This window comes from Ixodes scapularis, unplaced genomic scaffold (genome assembly GCF_016920785.2).
Source record: "Ixodes scapularis isolate PalLabHiFi unplaced genomic scaffold, ASM1692078v2 PGA_scaffold4__175_contigs__length_147842914, whole genome shotgun sequence".
Taxonomy (NCBI): Eukaryota; Metazoa; Arthropoda; class Arachnida; order Ixodida; family Ixodidae; genus Ixodes; species Ixodes scapularis.
In genome coordinates this window covers 85,217,198-85,236,545 of record NW_024609879.1, presented here as the reverse complement: position 1 = coordinate 85,236,545, position 19,348 = coordinate 85,217,198, and the positions used below count along the sequence as shown (strand labels likewise).

General features: G+C 44.0%; 1 protein-coding gene across 1 annotated transcript in view; it reads left to right on the top strand.

Moving 5' to 3' along the window:
• The first annotated feature begins 2,525 nt into the window (after nucleotides 1-2,525).
• LOC8044060 (neuropeptides capa receptor) overlaps nucleotides 2,526-19,348 on the top strand; it is a 78,398-nt gene continuing 61,575 nt past the window's right edge. The window contains exon 1 of the mRNA XM_042293619.1: nucleotides 2,526-2,592. Coding sequence (XP_042149553.1) covers nucleotides 2,526-2,592 — 67 coding nt within the window. The remainder of the gene's footprint in view (nucleotides 2,593-19,348) is intronic.

Here is a 19,348-nt window from a genome sequence, read left to right as displayed (position 1 = left end):
ACTTTCTGAAGGCGTACACGTTTCAAGAGTCATCGCATGTTTTTTTTTTTTTTTGACAACCAATTCGAGCAATACTGCCAGCAGCGCATGAATACTGCGCCATATGTCATTTTTTTCTGGTCTCGCGCAGGAGAGAGGGTCGAAATAATTCGAAGAATTTACTAAAGAACGTTGTCGTTGAAGCCAACCCTGCCGTTGTCGTTGCCGTTGACGTTGTTAACGTCGATGTGAGTCCCCTTGCTTTTCCAGCAAAATTTTCTAACTTCATATTCTACGAAATTATCTAATCTTTCATGTAGTATTTTATAAGACTGAATAAGAGCCATGAAATAGAACCGATCTACACCTTATGCGCACTATTTATTTATTTGTTTTCTCAAAAGGATGTTGTACGTGTCCGAAAATGCATGGTTACAACTTATATTTTGAACCAAATAAGAAAACTGAAAAAAAAAAAAAAACACTCATCGCTTGTGCGCACTAACTCGAATCACCGCGGTGGCGCCAGTCTCGGCACTGCGCGTGCGCAGTGCCCGAGCCAGTGCGCTGTTTACAAATGCAGGCCTGTTTGTAAATGATAAAATCGAGTCAGTGTCACCACTTCAAAATATTAATGTTAAGCAAAATTCAGTTACAAAAAGTTACAAGCGGAAACAGCAATTATCACGAAAAAACTTGCACGCACCTTGCGAGCGTACCCCATGCACATCGGCGGTACAGCGTTCGGTGCGCGCTCCATTCACAAAATGTTCGAGCATAGTCGAGAAAATGGCGATGGGAAAAAAGAGTTTTTCGATTTACAAATGCCGTTAACCGTTAACCGAGGAATGGTGTCCCGATGACCGGGGGACTGTCGCATCCAAGCCCCTGGCTCGAATTAAGTTTGGAAGTTTAAAACAGAGAAGTAAGCGCGAACCAAGTTTGGGCAATGCATACACCTTACACCGGCGAAGTCACTCATCCGGGACTTTCACTCTTTCTAACGCACCAGCAAGGGGAAAAGCGCCGGAAAAGCGCTCTTTTGTCTAGCTCTTAAAATGGCGCTACCCCTGATAAAGTAGATGCAAACTACATTAAAACCAAAAAAGAAAACGGTACAAATCAAAACTGCTTGGATATTATACAAGAACTTTCGTTAGAGTTACGGAAGGTTCCATGAACTGAAATGTATCGACATAGCTCGTGCAGAACCAAGAGACTCGATGGCGATATTGATCGCAGCCTCTACATCTCCGAAGCCATCGAAGGTCAGAGCTCGTTCGAGTTTGCTAGCGAAAGCAACAACGAATTAAAACGTAAAAAAAAATATATATATATATATATTTCCTCCATCCGAAAACAGGAACCAGAAACATTTTCAAGACCACTCTCCTCTTTCTCTCGGGACTACACTGAAAGGAGAAGCAGGAACGAATGCACACTTGACAGACAAAAGGAAGCAGACGGGGCACGATCGAAAGCAAGGAAACAATTCCGGACTCTTCATTGTTCGAGAGCGTCGTTAGACAAGACAGAGAGTACGGTCGAGGGCAGCAACCTTCGGGAGATTTTTCTTTGTGCGTGTCTTTCTTCTGCCGCGTCTATACGTTGCGATATATCGGGAATTTGTTTTACGCCTTAGTCAAGTAGATGATAAACGAGAGTATGTTGAATATAAATATATAATATATATATAAAAAAAAGATTGCTATTCTAAGGCGCGTTTCACGGTCGAGACGACGATTTATCTACCAACATCTCTGAAGCCTTCCGGGTATGGAATGTACTTGGGCCGCTTTGCTTGTATAAAGAAAAAGAGTTCTCGGAGTTTCGACACGGCGTCCGAGTCTATACTTCGTCTCGCCGCAACTTGGCAAACGGTGGAGGCTACGACGCCAGTCAACCAATCAGCGCGTCGGAGGGAGACACGTGACTGAACTCTATAGGGTGTCACGTACATCGTCTCCGTCGCTCCAATTAGGGAGTTTTCGTGGACCGCGTTTCCCCCTCCGCTAAGCCCTCCGCGCCGATGGCCTTGGCTGTAGAGTTCCGGGTAACGTAGCGGGTTGCGGAGAGGGTTGTGGGTTGGCGAAAACGATCTACGAAGATTCCCTACTGGACCAAGGGGCCGTAGCCTTCGCTCTTTGCCAAGTGTTGTGGGCGGTACTTTCTCGAGACGGCGGCTAGCTTTGTTCGAGAAGTAATAACGTTTCGGTGGTTTGAATAAAACAACCTCTTGCGCACTTGTTTTTTATTATTATTATTATTTGGAATCGGCAACTTTGGAGTTCTCGACTCTCTTCCGAATTTTCGAAGGATATCTCGAGTATTTTCGCGCTTCAGCGAGTGTGTATGGTTTGGGGAGCGCGCGCGCGTAATGGCTATCAATGCGACTCTAACCGGTGTTTACGACTGCATCGCGGCAACGCGGGGCATTCTTTTGATGTTTAATGTTGAGGCCTTCGAAGTCTTTAGGGGTGTGTCTGTGCTCGTACGAGTGGTATCGCAGGGCTATGGCGCAAACATTTAGGAGAAAAGATGTCATAATGTGGAACAAACTCGCCTTTGTAAACTGCATCGCGAGTTCTATGGGCGGCGGAGTTCTCAAAGATAGTGAGTTTTACGATTCTTTTCCCCTCTCAGTTGAGTTACTATAGAGTCGGATACTCAAGCAATATATATATATATATATATATATATATATATATATATATATATATATATATATATATATAGAGAGAGAGAGAGAGAGAGAGAGAGAGAGAGAGAGAGACATAGAGAGAAGGATGATTACGACCACGTCAAACAAATTATCAGTTTGTAGGAACAGCCTCCATGGCTACTCTTCCTAAGCGATCGTTCGTTCGCCGTTTTCAAGTTCGGAGGGCGTTTTGCACTGGGAAGAAATGCCCGCGTGCGTCTAATTTCCCGCTAGGCACTTGAACAGTCGATCACTGCGATTCAGTGAGGATACTCTGCACAGAGATGGCAGTAATGACATTACTGTTATACAATTACAGTAATTAAATTACTTTTTGTGGTAATGAGTAATGCAATGAATTACTTCTCTAAGCTGGTAATTGAGTAATGTAATGAATTACTTTCAGGAAGTAGTTTCAAGACAATTACTTATTACTTTTTTTAAATTACTTTTGTTCCAAATTGGACCGTTCGTTTGCAAGCTTTAAAAAAAAGAAATAAGTTAATTTTAATGGTGAAATGCTGCGAAAGAGACATCAGAAAAAATAAAAAAAACGGCCAACTGAGCACAAAGGAGGATTGGAAAGGCGAAGGAGAAAAGCTTACGTGTAAAGACATCGCTGGAAGGCCACGGTTTACGAACTCCAGGCAAGACATTCACGGAGTTACGTTATAATGACGATACTGTACTTCGTGCATCCTATAAGCTGACAGTGCGGTGGGAGCTGCAAGCAAACCAGAACCGATGGGCGCGTTAAGTCCGTGCTCCGGAGCGCGGGAGTTTGGCGCTCCTTTCACTAAATGGACAGGAGTGCCACCGGAGACTGACACTCGAGCGCGCTCTTCAAGCACCGTGTCTTTCTCGGAGCACGAGTGACTTCTTCGCACTCCGTGACGTCACGTCCACAAACAAGATGGCTGCGCTGTTGTCGAGACCATTAGGACGAAAGGCATAGCCGGATCGCTGCCCTTTTCAGTTGATTAGTGCTTAATCCAGCAGGTAAAAACGATTTGATTTGAAAGCCAAGACAGCACTTAGCGTTCCGAAAAAGGTTTGTTCGTGTATCTCGCCTGAAAACGAATTCATATATCAAATGGTAGCGTGCCGATAGCAGAGCGACAGAAGGATTATTTAGATCAAGAGACATTCGGACCGCTACCCCTTTTATAATGCATAACCCAGTGAATAAAGATACTTCGATTAGAAAGCCGAAACATCAGTTAACGTTGCGGGAAAGGTTTGTTCGTGCGTCTTGCCTGAAAACGAATTGATCTATTGAACGGCAGCGTGCCAATAGCACAGCCACTGCGACAGAAAAGTTGAGATGAGAAGACAGTCAGACCGCTGGCCCTTTTTAGAACCCATCGAATCAAGGTACTTTGATTGGAAAGCAGAAACATACCACTTAGCGTTGCGGAAAATGTTTGTTCATGCATCTCGCCTGAAAACGAATTGACATGCTATCCATTGAACGATGGTGAGCCGGTATCGGCGTAGCTTCCCTCTGGCGCTGCAAGACAGAACCACGAAATATCTGACAAGTTTGAGGGTTTCCTGCGTCGACAAGCGGGAACAACAATGTTGTCTTTAATTTAAATCTGAACATCATGCATGGTCAATAAATAAATGAACCAAGGTAACTTTCCGCATACGTGCTCGAAGGCAGTCTTCAAACCTTTCAGGAATATTAAAACGTTCGTAGAAACTTCATAACGTCGTCGTTTCCTCTTTTACTTCACACCCTGCCGCTACACACAGGCCTAATCAATTTATCTTGGAAATAATTTCGGCTTCTGCCACCCGTATCCACGAGAGGCCGGGTTTGTCATAACCGTACGGTCGGAAGGAGCTCGTGGGGCTCGTTTATAGTTTCTGTGTGTCGCGCTCCTCCAGTACGCCATGTGCCGTTTAGTTGCTGCGCTCGGAGTATAGGAACTCAAAGCGTCGGAGTAGGAGTAAAAGAGCGCAGACCTACCGCGCCCAATCAAACACCTGCCTTGTATCACCTGACCAGTCCCTTTCCCTGCGCGTGGGTATGAATAAGGGCGTGGTTACGTGGCGAAAAATGACGTGTGATTGTTCCAACGAGCACGTAGCCTCCTCCGCACTGTCAGCTTAAGGATGAATGGCTTATAGGCTACAAGGCGAAAAACACATCACCCGTGAGGTCAACGCATTTTAAAACCTGAGAGGAAAGGACAAACAAACCCCCAGCCTTCTTGTACTTTTGTCAAGCAAGGTCGAACCGTAAGCTTCGACGATTGTGAACACGTTTTGAGCGTCCTCGAGCAAAGCAGGTGCACGCCGCTCGCGGTATGCCTCGCTGCCTTTGATTGGGAAGTTTATTCGGAAATATCCTATGAGCAGATATCGCTACCCGTTTGTTGGGAAAGTACACAATTTAGGAAGTTTGCGTCAGTCCTTTCCTCAATTGGCGACTCTAGTGCTTATGAATTATCGAGCCCCCTTGGGGTGACAAATACTTGGGGGGTGAAAAATACTTGGGCTCTTTGGGTGTTTGGGAACAATACTCTTTGAGAGGAATGACTGGGAATACGTCAACTAGTGCGTTTGGGAGGATAGGATCATGCTGCGTCTGAGGCGGAAGGTAGACGTTTCACGTGACGACTCTTTCTAAGAACGAGCTATCATGGCTTGGCTAAACAACTGACATGGACTATAACTTCTTCTAAATCAGGTAGAAGGAAGCATACCACCCTTTTAGTAAGTGACTTTACCGTTGAATGAACACCGAAACCGCTGAGTCGACTGTCTTTGAGTCACAATTAAAAAGGCCTTTCACCCAGTTTAATACTTATGTCATGTGCGCCAGGAAAACGACTGTTCAGCATGGTTCACTTGGAGGAGCATAAGGCTGTTGCGGTGTAAACAGGAAGGTCTGAGTTTTGATATAGATACGGGAAATAAAATGAGCACGGATTACTGCTTCAAGGTAATCAAAAGTAATGTGAAAGTAATTTCAACACTTTTGTTAAGAAATTGTAATGCAATGTCATTACTTTTAGTCTGGGGTAATTTGTGATGTAATTTAATTACGTTTTTGCTGTTTTCAGGAAAGTAAGTAATGTAATATAATTCCTTTTTTTTTAATTCTTGCCATCTCTGCTCTGCAGTCACGAAGCAATGAAAGTCGTGGTCTGACACGGATCATGGCTTTCCACATTCTCCCGGCAGGCTCAGTGTAGATGCTCAGACTTTTATAATCGTCGTCATTATCATCATCATGATCTCTTTATTTTTGTGCCCATGAACAACCATTTTCTCCCGTGTGGCACAACGTAATAGAATATGGAATGTGCCGAGAATGACACACCGCCACTTCTTCAACACCACGCAGTCCTTTATTCCTTCTTCTCGCTCGCACCGGGACCCAAAAGGCCTCGCGCATTCTTCGCGCCGGCCTTCTATGAAGGCCGGAGCGCCACTCGCGTAGCCTGCCGTGACCGATTGCACTTGGGTACCCCTCGCGGAGGAAATGGCCAGACGATTTAGCGTACGGGCAACCTGGTCCAATGCTTTGCATCTTTTCTTTCTTAATTTCTGGGCTAGGTGGCGCAAACTACCGCCCGATATAAATGGCACAGCCGTTAGGATCCATCCACCCATCTCCAGGTTGCCCACATGATACATGTACAAAAATTTGGAAGCAAACACTGACGTCTTTAAGAAACGCTGAGTGGCAATAAGATGCAGGGGACGTATATTCGCCACAAGACGAGTCCCCTGCATCTCATTATCGCTCAGCAACCAATGAGATTCCTGCATTCGGCGATAAGAACTCCCGGCAACGAATCACAGAGCGCGTTAAAATAAGAAGTGTTTTCTAAGCTGTCGGAGACTGCACACTAAGAAGTCTGAAGGGTCTCCCGGCCTCGTGCTCACGAATCCGGGGGAAGCTTTCAAAGCGACCTCATCAATCGGCTTGCGAAAGCATCGCGCTCCAATTTACCACAGAGGTACACCCGAAGGTGGTGCTAGGATTGCACCGAAATTTCAACGAACAAACTTACACAAATAGAAAGCAAAAAAGAAAAACGATAACCGATTTTTCTCTTATTTACGGCGCCCGTCTGGCATCGACGCACGCACCCTCTGAACGGTGCGTGGCGTATATAATCATTATGGCGTTTTAGGATGGCCTACCCAAAAGCTTTACGCACGCGAAGAAATATCGAAGTCGCCACCGCGCATGCGCCCAGCCCAACCCGCGTTTAAGATGACGCGAAGCAAATTGGCGCAATAATATTTTTGTTTTGCTTGGACGCAAAGCTTTTGGGTGCGCAATTCTAGAACTTGCTGCTAATTTTACGAATATAAGATCACCTTTATTTAGTTAATCAATTTAACAATTTTTTTTAATTACCCGTGTTTTTATGTATTGTATGAAAAAAAAAGGATGACTCACTCATATCTCAATCGCTGTGTGTGAACTATATATGCGCGTTTTGGAAGTGGTCACCCAACCAGCCCAATCGTCGTCAGTCTTAACAACGGCATTTCGCATTTTTTATAAGCATGATGGGCCATGCTAGTTATTGAGGTAAGCCAAGTGTTTGGGCACGCATTTTTTTTTAATCTATTCCTAAATTTGGAGAGACAATTGTTTCAGGTCGGTTTTTTTTTTTTTTTTTTTTTTTTTTGGTGTGGAAACTAATCCAGTACGATATATTAAACGGACCATTTATCGTTATATATATGGTTGCTGAAAACGTTTTCGTCCTTTCGTATGGTATTTTCTTGTGTTTAATTCTTTTAAGCGAACTTGCTGCCGGGAGAAGTTTCTTCGCCGCGTATTCGGTTAATGGAGCACACTTTTTCATTAGCTTTTTATGCATGTTTGCCTCTTACACGTGCCTGCAGACAGTTTTTGTATGATCAATGTGTCAGGTCCATCCAACAAGAACGACGCACCCCTCATACAGTGTCTTCAGGCTCTCTTTTGTACGATGTATTAACAGCGTGTCAGCAGCTCGAGTGTCCTGTTCAATACAAAGCTTTGATGGTGTCCGTAAATTCGGCAAGAAAGCCGACAGAACACTTTCTTTCTTTGCTTATACGAAGAACGGCCTTTTGGTCGGAAAATATCGCCCAGAAACTAGGCCGGCGATACATCCGCTTTCGGCCCTCTGAATTGCCGTTCTGGTAAAGCGGGAAAGCCGCAACGCAAACATCGCGAAACTGTATGAGGCCCTTCCCGTTTCCGAGAAACGCTGTACAATGGCCTTCAGTAAACAAGGAACAGAAGTTGTTTCTGTAATTGTGGGGTAGTTTGATGTTTAAAGAAGGAACGCCTTCGTCGTCTCCTTTTATTTTCTCTTTCTACTTTTTATCCCCTGTTCTTCAGAGACAACTGGAGTCGGGCTTTCCATGCTACGGTCTTTTTTTCAATTTTAAAATTGCGTTACTCCGCACTTCTTGCTTTCTTTTTCTAGGAAAGACGATTAGAAACATGTTTCGAAGACCGCTGGACAAAATAAAACGAACTAGGACTCAGGTGGGCTCGCGAAAGTTCGCGCCTCGAAACCCCGAAAACGATCGAGGGAACATAAAGAAGACGGGTGTACACAGCACCCTTCTTAAATACAGGTACACGTTTTATTATGAACTTTTAGGAAACCGTTACCGTGTTCCGCCTATTGTACTTAACACTAGCTTTGCTTTTAAGCGCGCGCCTCAGAGTCCCGATATCACTCCTAGCGCGCGCTTAAAAGTAAGCCATTAGTGGTGCGGTGCGCGGAAACACGGCAACTGTTTACCGAAGGTCCCTTCTGCCACACAGCTTCTGTTATATACGGCAACGGCACCTCCAACGCCGTCGGAAGCAACAAACCCCTCAAGTTTAATCAAAGCACTCAACCCAGTGGGGTAAACTCAGGAAACTGTACCCGAGATAAGTTGGCCGAAAACCCTTCTCATCTATATACTTCTTCTCACCCTACGATGGACTAAAGGCAAAAGCTACGAACCACTAGATCTAATCACGAGCCACTTGGCAATTGCCTGGTATTTCGCTGCGATGAACGTTACTGAGTGACTCATGAATTTTACATTGCAAAGAAAGCCACGACATACAGGCTCTTCGCAGCGTCGAAGCTATAGAAAAGATGCAGCGCATTTTGATTAGGAGCATTATTCGTCCATCCTTAATCAATGTTAGGCATGTCATAGTTTAGCGTAGAACGTGATTGGACCTGGCGGCCCGCAGCTTTGGCCTTTAGTCCATCGTAGGATGAGACGAAGTATAGTGAGTTTAAAAACGATAGCTTTAAGTCCCTTTCACACACTTGCATTTGCTTACGACAGAGTTCTCGTGATCTGTCATGAGGAGAGGACACGCCGGCACGCTGGCGCCATCTACGAGGAGATCCTGGAACTGCATTTCACTAGAAGGTTTCATGGTATTTTAGAGATAAAGATATACTTACAATTTATGACAAATGATCGGTTAAAGCATCATCATTAAGTTTTTTCCATGCCAAGAAAGTCAGATTAATACGCAGGGGTAAACCAGTTGCGCCATTTGCGCCATTTCGATAAATTCCCCCTTGCCTGCGCCTCTCGGCGCCCAAAGGGAAACATCGCGCCAAACTGTTCCAAAGAGAGCAAAGCTGCGAACGAATTGGCTTTTGGAAGAGTTTTCGTTTTCGTCAGGAAACTGCGGGAATTCAGTGGGGTTGAAAGGATATGGATTAAATGAAAATGTGATTAAGTTCTAGAACATATATATGCAGATAACAGTGTAGTTAAAACTTGGGAAACCGAAACCACAAAACAAGCAGCAATAAAAAGAGGAATTAGGCAGGGCTGCCCATTGTGTCCCCTGCTCTTTATGATATACCTTAGTAAAATGGAAAAAAAGATTAGAGCAATGCAATTTAGAATTTGATCTGACTTACATGGAGAGAGGAAAAAAAGTAAATCAAAATTTACCAGGGCTGATGTATGAAGATGATATTGTACTTGTAGCAGAGAGTTGAAAGACAATGCAGGCACTAATTAGTATTTGTGGCAAGGAAGGGGACACTTTAGGCCTAAACTTCAGTAGGGACAAGTCTGGGACACTAGTTCATAACGACGCGAAGGGGGAACCTCTGGAGATGCAAGACACTGTGATATAACACGTACAGAAAAGTGCAAATATCAGGGAGTATGGTTAAATGTGGGAAGAAAGTATCTAAAAGAACATGAAGATACTGTAATAAAGGGGAAACGGGATGTAGCTATCATGAAACACAGGACACTCCGGAACTAAAATAGATATGAAGTCTGTAGGGGTGTATGGAAGGGAGTCATGTTGTCAGGACTGTCATTTGGGAATGCGGTATTGTGCGTGAGGTCAGAAATCCAGGCAAGTTTGGTGATGCACCAAAGGAGTGTGGGTAGGTTGTCATTGGGGGCACATGGGAATACACCAAATGAAGGAGTACAGGGGGATATGGATTCGGCATCTTTCGAGAGTAGAGAAGCGATCAGTAAATTAAACTTTGAACAAAGACTAGCTGAAATTGAGGATACGCGGAGGCCGGGAAAGTATACAAATATGAAAAGTCTAAATACTAAGTGGACAAACCGAACCCGCAAGCTGAGATTTAAATACATTCAACGAGGTGGGGCCGATCAGAGCATATAAGTAGAAAAGGGAGTAAAGGAAACGAAGAGGAAATTATGGGAAGAGAGAATGCAGAGGAAATGAGCTTTAACAATATACAGGGCACAAAAGCAAGAAATAAAGAAGGAAGATATGTATGATATTTTATTGGGAAGCTCCATGTTGTTTGAGCTAGAACGGGTGTGCTGAGATCGAAAACATATAGTGCTAAATTCTAGGAAATAGACACTCTATACGCGACGTATGCAACAGCGAAAGGGAAACTATAGAGCATGTAATTTTAAGGTGCACGAAGCTTCGTCCCACCTTATTGGGGGGGGGGGGGGGGGGGGGGGGGACTTCGGATTTGGAGGGGGCACTGGGATTTGCAGACACGGATGGACGAATGGATAGGGAAAGAATTGCGGTAGGTAAGAAGAGATTGGAAGATTTGCGGAAAAGATCTAGGGAGGGGTGAAAATACAGATAAAAACAGGCAATGGGAACACTTTAAAGGGTTGTGCTAGTACAAATTTTATACAAATTTTACAAAGAAGGGATGACGAAAAGCTAGGTTAGGTGGCGCAAGCTGCCGCTGGTTACAAAGGGTATAGCCATTACCATCCATCCATCCATCCCACCTGGCCATCCCACTCCAATCCAGGTTTCCGGCTTCACGGCATTGTTTCACAGGTTTCGCACCAATTTCACCGACATTCTAAACGCAGCGTAGTTTTAACAGTTTCGTTTCATTGCGAAGCGCACTACTGAAGAATAGCACGCAAAAGTAATTTTGTTTTCTGCTCGCTCATGTTAAGAAGCGTGACAATGCTTTACAGGAATCTGTTCACACATGGTTCCTGTTTCGTTAACATGCTCGGTCGGTGCTGCTTGGTTACAAATTGTTGCCATTTTCACGTCAAATGATGTGCATCCTTGAGCCTACTACTCGTTAAAATGTCTATACATTAGGGAAGACCCAGGATATTGTATTGAATATTTGCACGTTTCACGTAATAAGACTTCGTGTAGTGCCAATTTATCTCTCTATCTAGAGCAGGAGTCTTAAAACCCCGTCCCGCGGAGCCGCTGCGCCCGCCCCCCAGATGGCCGCGGTCTTTCCAGTGATGCCCGGCCCGCCGGCCCACATCTACAAACGCAAAAATAAAAGCGCGTGAAAAAAATAAAGAGGTGCGTTGCGACGCGCTTTAGAAGCGCAAGCGAAGATATAAAAAAAAACAGAAAATCTGCATCAAAATGGGGGTTCGGTCGCCTATTTGTTATGCATTGTCATCAGCGGCCATCACTATATTCGTAGTTCCCTGTTTCATGTACGTGTAACTATGATCTGTTTCATAACTCTTGCATATTTTTATCATCACATCTTGCATTCTCAGTTTTTTGCCCTGTGTTAATATATGCACTTTGATTTATGCCTGGTCAGTTTTCTCGGTAACAGTTACTTTGTAATGTCATACATTGCATTAAAGAATAAAGTATATATGTAATCAACCATCTTACATTTTTTTGCTGTTTTTATTTTTGTAATAAAATGCTTTACTTTTTATTTATCATTTTCTTATTTATGTAATCTTATCCATTTTCTGACCCTGGTCCCCAAACCGGCCCCTTAATTAGCCAAAACGTAGACGCCTAATCTAAAGTTAAATTGGTACTCTGCACAGACTTCTCAATGGTTATAGTTGATACGCTTACATGAAACCTGCTCATGCATATCTACTGGCGCTAATGAAAAGGAAACACGGATCTGACTGTTTATGGCACAGCTTCACAGCCGTCGAAGGGCATGTGACTATAGTTTGTGACAAGTTAAGAGTAAAGTGCAGCGTTTGATCTGCAAGAGTGGAAAGAGGAGGGGGGACTTCCACTTTACTCTTAAACCGTCACCAACTATTGTTCAGTATAACTGCTAACTTTGGGTTTTTTATGGGCATCACGTAACCGATCGCATGAATGCATGCTGGCATCACTAATAGGAAACTGCACCGAATTGCTCCAAACTTCCCTATGTCCTGCTCCAATGCTGCTCGAAAAAGAGATTTTTCCTGATACAAAGGTGCTGCATAATGTGATGTTTTCTGCTCCAAAAATTGCTCCAAACTCATGGACCACCACCGAATATCCGAAAAAAAAAAAAGTGAAATATTCGAAAATGTTAAGTTTTCCATTATTACCTGATAGATGGCACCAGCGTTCTCTCGTCGTAAAATAATTTTAAGAGGTTTTAAGACACACGGTCGTAAGCTGCTCGAGTCGGTATTAGTCGCATCGTAGCACGGCTACGGGAGAGAGTGCCATCAACGGAGCGCAGCTATTTGTTTGACGTCGAAGTGCGCTCGGTCAATAGGGAGTTGTAGTAGATCGCTTTTCTCCTACGCTATAGTATTCGTAAAGAAAACGCCGCAGCTGGGCACGGGGGCGCGCCGCCAGCCCTGCCTGCATAGCTGAAGGTGCTGCGGCCGATTACGAAGCGCTATACGGGTGCTTAGCGGGCTGCGGAAATGGTCTACTAAAACTCCCTAGAGTAAGCAGTGCGCTAACCATTCCTCCTCCCCCCACCCCGCTGCGTACAAAAGGGAGCTGCATAGTACATGGCCAGCTTTCCGGGACACGTCGGCCTAGTTCCAAGTTTTCACGCCACGTGGCATGTCAACCCTAAGAGGTACTCCGGCGTTTTCTTAAAAGTCTCCGATTTGCTTGAACCTTTTCAACACCATCAAACATTGCTGAAATAGTAACCCAGGTATTGGGCCAAAACAATTATTTTTCCCGCAAAGTTATTGAATTTACAAATATGGCCCTCGCCGTGTTTTTCAAAGTGAAAGTATCTACTGGCAACAATAAAAAAGTGACGTCAGTGTAAGGCAAGGATCAATGTAAAAACCAGTTATTCAAAAAACACTTAGAGCGCAGGCGAGCTGGTGTAAGTTTACCATTTTTTTTAGACTACCTGAGACTGGGTGGAAGAAACACGACGACGTCTTACCTCAGGTTTGAACTGCTCGTAGACGCTGCATGCACGAGCAGTACCCCACTGCACTCACCACTACTTACCTCCCGTCGTTTGACGCGCCAGACGGCTGCTATGGTAACTGCACTGTATTCTATGGAATACGTATGTTTCGAAGCGCTGCCGTCTAGATGCCGTTCCATAGTACTCTAGGGAAAACACAGTTTGTAAACTAAAATCTAGAAGGCGCTTCGAGCGACGGGAGGTGAACTAAAGTGAGAAAGGGGGGTAGCCCCTCCCGCGGGAGTTCCACAACTAAGGTAGCCTCGTAACGTTTGCAGGGATTGACTCTTTGGACTCTATAGACTTTGTTCCCAACTGATTACAAGCAGTTTCATGGTGTCAAATGAGTGCTTTGGAAGCTCACTCCAGCACCCGCGCAGCAGCACGAAACAAATGCTCGGCATTGTAGATTTTTCGACTGCCCCCTCGATCTGCAAGCCTGCCTTCCCCTGACGTCATGGCATTGAAAAGCATGGGTATATTCGAATGTTTGTTTTGGCATCATATTCACTTGCCGAATTCACGATAACTATTCTGAATTTAGCGATACTCTACTTCGTCTCACCCTACGATGGACGAAAGAGAAAAGCTACGGACCGCCAGATCCAATCACGAGCCACTTGGAAATTGTGTGCCATTTCGCTTCGATATGGGCGGACAGTGGTGCGAATCGAATAGCAGTGAGTGACTCAACAGTTTTACATTGTAAAAAAGCCAAGACGTACAGGCTCTTTGCAGTGTCGAAGCTATAAGAATGATGCAGCGCGCTTTTGGGTTCGGAGCATTATTCGTCCACCTCCAATCAATACTAAGCATGTTATAGTATAGCGTCGGACGTGATCGGACCTGGCAGCCCGTGGCTTGGGCCTTTAGTTCATCGTAGGATGATACAAAGTATAAATACCATATCGGAAATGATGAAAGACGGTGATTCCGAAAATATATTTCGTTCGGGTAGCTGAAGCAAATCGCCGGAGTACCCGCGAGATGACGCCGTCAAAGCGAGGTAGGGAAGAACGGGCTTACTGCTATCCTAGCCTCCTCTTTTATGAATCTTTCCGGCCTCCATTTATTTCACCATCTGAATCTGGCCGCCTCCATTTCTGAGGAAATGTAGCTTCACGCATCAGAGATATTAGTTTAGTTTCAGTCCAGACGTATCTGACGTTACGAAGTAATGGACCAATCAAGCAGCACCAAAGGCGCAAGTCACTAGGCCTTTTTGTTTTTAGGATTGGATCTGCGATAATAGAACACGTATAGATACAATGACGAACATTATGATGGTGCGTTTTTGATGTTGTCTTATTGGTAGCATCAGCTCGTAGCGTCGGCTGTGTCTGAACAATAAGGTTAAACGAAGTATAGACAAAGGGGGAATGCTGATGGCCAACAATTCTCGGGCAGTCTTAGAGGCTACTTCTTTTGATGCTTTTATGAAGTTACATTTAAAATTCTAAAAGTGTGAATTTTCTATCTTATTTACTCCCACTGGAGAGTATTTAATTTGCACTGGTCATATCTTCCCCGCTAAATATGGCGGGGAAACTCAATCCGCTTAGTTTAGCGGGGAAACAATTAACCCACTAAATTTAGCGGGAAATGTTTGCTAAATTTCCCGCTAAATTTAGCGGGAAAATCCTTCTGCTACATTTAGAGCAAAAAGGTTTGCCGAATCCCCGGTAAATTTAGCGGGGAAATGTTCCGCTACATTTAGCGGAAAAGATTGTTGTGAATTTTCCGTTAAATTTAGCAGACAATTTAGCGAACATTTTTCGCTAAATGGGAGTAGAGAAGGAGGGGAGGGGGAGGAGGAGGGGCACATCTTCCCCTCCGTACCTTTCCCTCCTCCTCCTCAAGAGCTGCGCTCCAATTTCGCATTACAGAGAATTGTAAACATCTTTCACTTTTTTTTATCCCAGCAATCAGGGCGAATCTCGCAGAGTTCCTTGGGAATCGTGTAGTACGACTCTTTCAGTAGATGTTAACATAACTCTAGGCCATATAGCTTGAACGCTCCGGGTTCCTGACGTAAGCGCACTTCATTAAAAATTAGTAGATCTGCTCTTTCGGACCGGATTCGTTTAAAGTAGCCACCTTCAGCGCATCTCATCTCAACAACCAGAGCGAATCTCGCAAACCTCTCATCCTTCTCGTGCTCCTTTCATATCTCTCTCTTCCCTCGCACTCAAGCGAATCAACATGAGCTTCAATATCAAAAATCACAAATTCAATTGACTGCATGCGCAAATGAAAAATATGACTGTCTGAAATAAAGTAAGCAATTCGTAACACACCATACCAGAGTCCAGACGAGCTACGCTCAACTGAAATGAGAAGTCGTCTCTAAATGTTGCCGGAATGTATATCATCTGGACGCTTTGGCAACGTCGTCGTTGGCGACAACTGCAATTACACTTTCACTAGTTCGCGCAAAACGCGCTTTTTGACCCTTACGGTCTTCGAATTCTGCATAACACGCAGTTCTTCATGTAGATAGGTTGATGCATTTTGTGCCACTAGTTTAAAGTACAGAACGAAGATATCTTAGGAGGTAGGCTTAAAACATGCCACATAAGGACTAAACTGCCTGACTTCTTCTTTTTTTCTTTTTTGCTGTAACGGGGACAGTCGATATAACGCAGTAAAAAATTCTACCCTAAAATCACCACCATTAGGTACAAAAAGTGATCACCTGATTGCTTCAGACCGTTCAATATTATCTTGCGAAGTGAACTCATAAACGGCTGTACCCAAGCTCAATAACGCCAACTCCCCCCCCCTCCCCACCCCCCCCCCCCCTTTTTTTTTTTTTTTTTTACGGTCCGAATACCGATAATCAGGCGGTTGACAAAATGCTTACCACCCTACGGATTGGCTGTGAGGTCTTCCGTTCTTTCCGTCGCGACGAGGTATGAGTAGGGTTCGGCGTTTTCGGTGTTTATATTATTTTCTAGAATTCTGTTTCTTGTTTTTGTTTATTTTTTCAAAGATTCGATGTTTTTGCGTAAATTTATGAAGTTATAACCAATTTTCATAAAAACGCCGAATCCGTCGAAACGCCAAATCCCCTTAAAAAATAAAAATAGAAAAAGCTTTATCAAATTTGGAAAAAATATATACCCAGTTATGAGCCAGAAATACATTTTAAAAATTAAGATTGCACCAGAGTGGCAAAATAGCGAGATATTGCAAAAACGTATTTTACACAAGTGTGACTGCGTAAATTTAAAGTGTTCTTCCCTGTAGTATTTGTCATGCTGCGGGAAAGAGACATAATCAGGGCAGGAGGCGAAGATTTAATAAATTATCGCTCTGTGAACCCAGGAAAATCCAGTAATAGGTTAGATTCGTACAAAATTTGATAGCGTACAGTCCCTACTATATATCCCTCGGAGAAATATATAAGATACCTAATTGTTTTTTTCGTAAATTTGATAAAACTAAAAACAGAACGAAGATTCTCGTGCGAGTCAATAGAGAAAATTCGCACCTGTTTTCTCCAGGAACCTACAAAAAGAGTCGTAGGTTAATGAAACGTTTTTCAGGACTAATAAATCTGACTTATCTTATATGTTGGAGAAAGTTCAGTTACTCGTTTTTTTGTTTTTTTTTTCTGGTAAATTTTATTTTTATTTGGCTGTTTACGCGCATCTGCCAAGAGATGGCGCTAGTCGATGTCCCTGCTTCCTGGGGTTGAGTACGATAGCAACTGTTTATTACCTGAAGCCAGCATCCGCGGAAGCAACTCGCCGTCTAAATTTACATACGCTCCGAGACATTTAACAAAAATATAATGAGTCAGATGTTTATTTAGCGGGAGTTTAGTCTGTCAGAGTGTGGCTACGTTGCTACCCACCGTAGACGAGAAACTTAGCCAGTGCGGTACCGACTGCTACCCGGTGTCTTTCACGAGCATCACGCAGTAGTGATACACGACCGCACGCCGGTATGATTCTCATCCAAATCGAATCGGGCAGGGGTGGGCATTGAACCCAGGATCCATGGGATCTGCACTTTCTCTTACACATGCTCTCAGCTGCGGTGCGTTAAGAAACTCGGTCTCCAAAGGAGGAAGTAATCAAAAATATGCGGATGAGTGTTACGAAGCCGCCGAAAAACAAACATCTTTTGTGCGGAGCCGGGATTTGGACTCCGCTAGTCTTCCAATATCCGGTCACGTATATAGCGTACACGACCGGATACGGGATCCATCTCAAACCATGGGGAACGTTTGCAATGTAATGGCGGTCGCCTTCTACGGATACTGGTCATAAAAACGCATGCACTGCGTTTTTCTTTTTATGTGTGTTGCGAGGAGGAAGGCAGGCTGAAAGGCGAAGATGTTTACAGACGAGCAACGCCTTCGGCGGCTCCTCGCAGCTCGTATTGCAAACACGGACCATAAACCACGTGACCACGATCGACCAGTTGGAAACTCTCTGGGAATAGAGGCTCTCGGGAGGCTAACGCCGGGGCTCGTATGGGAATGCTCTGGACTTCTCGTAATCAATACTGTCTGCCTCAAAGGGCTTTTCTTTTTTGCCATCTGTTTTTTTAGGTACTTTTTGTTTGGCCGAAGAACGCATGTCTTCAGTACTTCAATACCGATCCCTATCTCTTTTCGGCACTCTGCGACGATCATTGGATGTAACGATCAGCTGAACGTGCGTTCTGCTTTTTCCTTTTTTTAATCGAATAGTTAGCGTAAGTTTTGAAGACAAGAATCTCAGTCCGTGCTCGAGAAAGTAGATGCTGTACACGAGGATGATCGTGCTCACTTGCTGCCACCCTTTGCAACTGTAAAACAGCACGCCTCCAAAAAAAAAGCCGGGCAGTTATGGAGAGACGCAGCGTTTTGTAGCTTCATGAGTGAACATTTCCCAAGCCTGACACAACGTATGTCTACGCTCGAGCTCTCAGCAACACTTTACGTTGGCGTACAGATAGCTCCCATTGTTTACTTTAAATTTAGAAAAAGTTTCGAGGGGGGGGGGGGGGGGGGGGTGGCACCAGCGGCTGGACTATACCTGTTCGGACGTTAGTGTTGGGCAGCTGGTCTTCAAATGCGTGTAGCAATAATATATAAATATACATATATATACATATATATATATATATATATATATATATATATATATATATATATATATATATATATATATATATATATATATATATATATATCACTAGCAAAATTTACACGTTGTCTTCGGTGCAAGGGAAGTTGCAATAGTCAGAATGGCGAGAAAGTGGTTCTGTAAAAAGTGTAGTTCTCATTAGCACTCATGCTCGCACTTTCGCTGGAAAGAAGTCTGTGACTTTTAGTGTTTCCACGTGCGGCTCGTGGTTTTCTCGCTCTAATAAGCTAGAATCAAGCGTGTGAAGCACTCTTTAGACAGCACGCTGGACGGGAGAACATATGCTTCTTTCTGCTTGAATATTTCTACATGCTAATTATTGTGGGCTTAACCTCTGCACAAATAAAGGGTAGTGCAAAAGACGACGACAAGTAGAAGATAAAGATACGAAGGACCGCTCGTCGTGTCTGTGTCTTCTACCATAGCCTCCTCTATGCTTCTACATGTCCCCGTCTTTTGGGCTATACCTTTATTTGTGTAATGTATAATCAACCAGCCCGTCATGTGATTTTAGCTCGACTTTTGTTTCACCATCAGTACGAGCGAAGGAGCAGCTACGCGAGCGAGCGAGTCATTTACTGCTCATGAAATGAAAGCATTGTTGAAGACAACATACGCCTACCTCGTAATATAAAGGTTTCGGTCGCACTTATTGAAATGCTTCCCTGAATGTGCTTATGCGAAAACTGTGATCAGTTATTTGACAGCGCCGATGAGAGAACAAGATACAACTTCATTCCGATAAGATTCATCTGATAAAGTTGCCACGAGTCCGGCTCATTTAAAAAGACGTTGCTCTAGAAAAGTGTTGAAAATTCGTATGTCAGTGTGAATAGCAAGGGCACTACGTATATGTAGCTAAGAAAGAAATCATGGCCGCATCA